We start from the raw sequence: 4,387 nt of genomic DNA on the forward strand, positions 1-4,387 counted from the left end.
GAGGTACAGCCGAGAGACGTGCGAGGTGCAGCCGAGGTACCGCCGAGGTGCAGCCGAGGTGCCGCCGAGGTACAGCCGAGATACCGCCGAGGTACAGCCGAGAGAGTGGTCTCCCCTTGCGCGCCTCGACATCCGCCCGCCTCGATGCGACGCGCGCCTCCGCAGCCGCCTTGAGCGCCGCGAGACCCGCCTCATCGTCGAGCGCAAAGTGGCGCGCCACCTCGCGGCGTGAGCGGAAGCGCGCGCCGAGCGGCGAGAGGTAGTACAGGTCGGACGTGCCTAGAAGGGTCCCAGAAGGCTCCTGGAAGGCTCCCGGAAGGGTCGCCCGCAGTACAGGTCGGACGTGCCTAGAAGGGTCCCAGAAGGGTCCTGGAAGGCTCCCGGAAGGGTCGCCCGCAGTACAGGTCGGAGACGTGCCCGCAGTCACGCCGCTCACGCGGCTGCCTTGCGTGGTGGTCCAGCCGTCGACCAAGCCCGCCTGCCCGCCGCACGCGACGAGGAAGGCGGCGAGCTTGCGCAACGGAGCGCCGCCCTCCTCGTCCCCCTCCTCGTCCGCCGCCGCCGCCGCCTCCGCCGCCGCCGCCGCCGCCGCCGCCGCCGTCTCGGCGACTGGTGCGCTCATCGCTGCGGCGAAGCAGCGCTCGAAGGCGAGCAAGGCGGACTTGGCGGCGGCGCGCGGCGGCGCCGCCTCGCTGTAGTGGTTGGCGAGCGCCGCGTCGAAGACGAGGCGCACGTCATTCGCGAAGGCGAGCGGCTCGTCGCCGTACACCCCGTCGCGCAGCCGGCGGCGGACTGTGCCATAGTCGAGCGGCTGCGGCACCACCGCGGCGGAGGCGGGCACTGCGGCGAGCGGTGTCGAGAACCAGCGAGCCTCCTCCTCGCGCGAGCTCAGCTGCTCGAGGATGGCGCCGCACCTAGAAGGTTCCTAGAAGGTTCCTAGAAGGTTCCTAGCTCAGCTGCTCGAGGATGGCGCCGCACCTAGAAGGTTCCTAGAAGGTTCCTAGAAGGTTCCTAGCTCAGCTGCTCGAGGATGGCGCCGCACCGCCGCATCAGCGAGCCGGCCGTGGGCACCTGCAGCGGAGATACAGCCGAGATACAGCCGAGATACAGCCGAGATACAGCCGAGATACAGCCAGCCGAGATGCAGCCCATAGAGAGCCGTGGGCACCTGCAGCGGAGAGGAAGTGGATAGGAAGTGTCCAGGAAGTGTCTCGGAAGTGTCTCGGAGGTGGCCAGCCGTGGGCACCTCGAGCGGATGCGGCACGTCCATCCGCGCGTCCATCCGCGCCGCCGCCACCGGCGCCGCCGCCTCGATCTGCGCTGCGGCGGCTGGAGAGGCGCCACCGCCGCCACCTCCGCCGCCACCTCCGCCACCTCCACCTCCGCCGCCACCTCCGCCACCTCCACCTCCGCCTCCACCTCCGCCTCCGCCTCCGCCTCCACCTCCGCCGCCGCCTCCACCTCCGCCTCCACCTCCGCCTCCACCTCCGCCGCCGCCTCCACCTCCGCCGCCGCCTGCACCTCCGCCGCCGCCTCCGGCCTCGCGGCCAGGCCGCGCCCGGCCAGGCCCGGCGCCGCCCGAAGCGCGCGCGCCCGTCCCCGCCGTCCCCGCGGCCGCCGACGAGATGGCGGCAGAGTGTGAGCTGGCGGCGTGGCCTGAAGCAGCCGTGGCTGCGGCGGAGGTGCCCAGCAGAGCCTCCCCGCCGGCCTGGCCTGCCGCGCTTGCCCCGCCCGACGGCCCTGCCCCTCCGCCCCGCTTGTCGAGCTTTGGCCGCTTCGGCGGCGGCGGCGGCGCGCGGGATGGCGCCTCGCAGCGCCACGCCTTGCCGCAGCGCCGCCAGAGCGGCCGCAGCTGCGAGGCGGCCACCCAGTGCTCCGCCGCGTACAGCACCGACCGCACGCGGTGCTCCTGCCTCCCGGCGGCGCGGCGCGAGCCCTGAAGAGTGGACGTGCCAGGGACGTGTCAGTGGCGGACGTGTCCGTGGCGTGTCGACGAGGGAGCAAAGGCGGCGGCGCTCCATGTACTGAACCGCCCACCAGCCGTCCTCGTGCCGCAGCTCCAGCGCGTCGCCGCTTCCGAGGCCGTGGAAGAAGTCGGGCGGCGTCGCCGGAGGCGGAGGCCGCAGCTGGTCCATCTTCACCCAATCGCGCAGCAGCGTCACCTCCGATCCCTCCTCAAAGAAGTCGTCGAACTCGACGTGGACGCGCTTGCCCGCCACCTCGACGAGGCTGCCGGCGAGGCGTCCCGTGCGGCGGTGCACGGGCGCGGCGGGGCATCCCGTCCAAGCGCAGCGCGCGGCGTCGGGGCGGCGAGGGCGAGGGCGGCGAAGGCGGCGCGCTCTCGAGCGCCATCCACTCACGCCTGAAGGCTCACAACCCACTCGAGTAGTAGCAGCAGTAGCAGTAGCAGGTTCTCTCGAGGTTCTCGAGGCTCGGGGGCGGGGCGGGGGGGGGGAGGTAGTCGTAGTAGCAGCAGCAGGGCTTTCCAGGCTCGGGGCGGGCACAAGGGCCAAAGCCCCGGGCGATCTCGTTCACAGCAAGGACTGTGAACAGGGGGGTGAGGGTAGCAGCAGCAGCAGTAGTAGTAGTAGCAGCAGCAGCAGAAGGGGAAGGGCAGGTGGGGGGATCTCGTTCACAGCAAGGGCTGTGAACGGGGGAGGTAGCAGTAGCAGTAGCAGCAGCAGCAGCAGCAGCAGCAGCAGCACGGGGGAGGTAGCAGTAGCAGCAGCAGCAGCAGCAGCAGCAGCTGCAGCAGCAGCAGCAGCAGCAGCAGCAGCAGCAGCAGCAGCAGCAGCAGTAGGAGTGGTAGCGGCAGCAGCAGCAGCAGCAGCAGCAGCAGCAGCAGCAGTTGGAGTAGTAGCAGCAGTAAGCTTCCAGGCTCGGGGCCCGGGCAAGGGCCAAGGCCAGGCTGTTCACAGCAAGGACTGTGAACAGGGGGTGAGGGTAGCAGCAGCAGCAGTAGTAGTAGTAGCAGCAGCAGCAGTAGGGGAAGGGCAGGTGGGGGGATCTCGTTCACAGCAAGGGCTGTGAACGGGGGAGGTAGCAGTAGCAGCAGCAGCAGCAGCAGCAGCAGCAGCAGCAGCAGCAGCAGCAGCAGCAGCAGCAGCAGCAGCAGCAGCAGCAGCAGCAGCAGCAGCAGCAGTCACCACCACCACCACGACTCCGTACTCATTGTTAGTATTGTTATTATTATTGTTATTATTATTATCATTATTATCTTTATTATCATCATTACTATTATTACTATTACTATTATTACTATTACTATTATTATTATACTATTCTTTATTGCTATTATTGAATTATTATTATTATTGTTATATAATAGTAAAAAATAGTATAATAATAGTAATAATAGTAATAGTAATAATAGTAATGATAATAATAAATATAATAATGATAATAATAATAACAATAATAATAATAATTCAATAATAGCAATAATAGTAATAATAATAGTTAAAAATAAATGACTAAAAGGCCAGCCGTGGACCAAGACGACGCCTCCACAGGTGCAGCCCGGGCGGCCCCAGCCAGGCAAGTTGGATAGCCGCTACTACTGCTACTGCTACTACTAGGCGCCTCTGTCGACTGAACTTTGCTGTGCTACTGCTGCTACTGCTGCTGCTACTGCTGCTGCTCTGCTGCTGCCCGCACTGCCACTAGCTAACTGCTACTGCTACTGCTGCTACTGCTACTACTCCTAGGTCGCGTCGACTGTGAACAGAACAGGCTTCGCAGGCAGCCCCAGCCAGGCAAGTTGGATAGCCGCTACTACGTGCTCAACGTGATTCGCTCGGTCGGCAGCTTCCTGCAGCAGCCGCGCGAGCGCCACCCCGACAAGGCGCTGCAGGACCTCGTGACGCTCGTCACCGAGGTGCTCATGCAGGCACGCTGTGACTGTGACGCTGCGCATTGCACCACTGCAGCGCCGGGGCGCCGCCCCACATTACTCGCTCTCCCTCGCCTGCCGCCCGGCCACACCCGCACCCCGCCCCACTCTCCCCCCTCGCTGACGGCTCACGCACCCGCCCCCGGCCGTGCTCATCCGCAAGCTGGAGGTGTGCCTCGACGCGGTCCTCAACCTTTGCGCCGACCGCGTCTCGACGTGCGCGCGCGCTCCCCCCTGTCGCATGGCGCCCACCTCTCCGTACTGCCGCCACCCGTGCTGGACACGGCGCTGGGCAGGCCCGAGAAGTCGCTTCCGCCGCCGCCGCCGCTCGACGAGCTCCCGCCGCCGCTGCGCTGCCTCGCCCCGCCTGCGGTCGCCGCGCTGCTGACGGTGGCAGACTTTGTGAGGGAGTTGGGCGCGGGGCTGCGCTTGCCTGCCGAGGTGTGGCTGCGAGAGTGCGGCGAGAGTGCCCGAGGTTGCCCGAGATTGACCTGA

The 4,387-nt window shown here is 66.1% G+C and overlaps 1 protein-coding gene across 1 annotated transcript in view; it reads right to left on the minus strand.

The window, feature by feature from the left end:
- The window catches only part of EMIHUDRAFT_458509 (hypothetical protein), a gene marked incomplete at both ends in the record, with an annotated part of 5,201 nt that extends 3,066 nt beyond the window's left edge, over positions 1-2,135 (minus strand). The window contains 5 exons of the mRNA XM_005773134.1: positions 131-279; positions 403-532; positions 734-892; positions 1,868-1,936; positions 2,031-2,135. Of these exons, the coding sequence (XP_005773191.1) occupies positions 131-279; positions 403-532; positions 734-892; positions 1,868-1,936; positions 2,031-2,135 (612 nt within the window). The remainder of the gene's footprint in view (positions 1-130; positions 280-402; positions 533-733; positions 893-1,867; positions 1,937-2,030) is intronic.
- Between the last annotated feature and the right edge of the window lie 2,252 nt (positions 2,136-4,387).

The sequence above is a fragment of the Emiliania huxleyi genome (assembly GCF_000372725.1).
Source record: "Emiliania huxleyi CCMP1516 unplaced genomic scaffold EMIHUscaffold_344, whole genome shotgun sequence".
Taxonomy (NCBI): domain Eukaryota; phylum Haptophyta; order Isochrysidales; family Noelaerhabdaceae; genus Emiliania; species Emiliania huxleyi.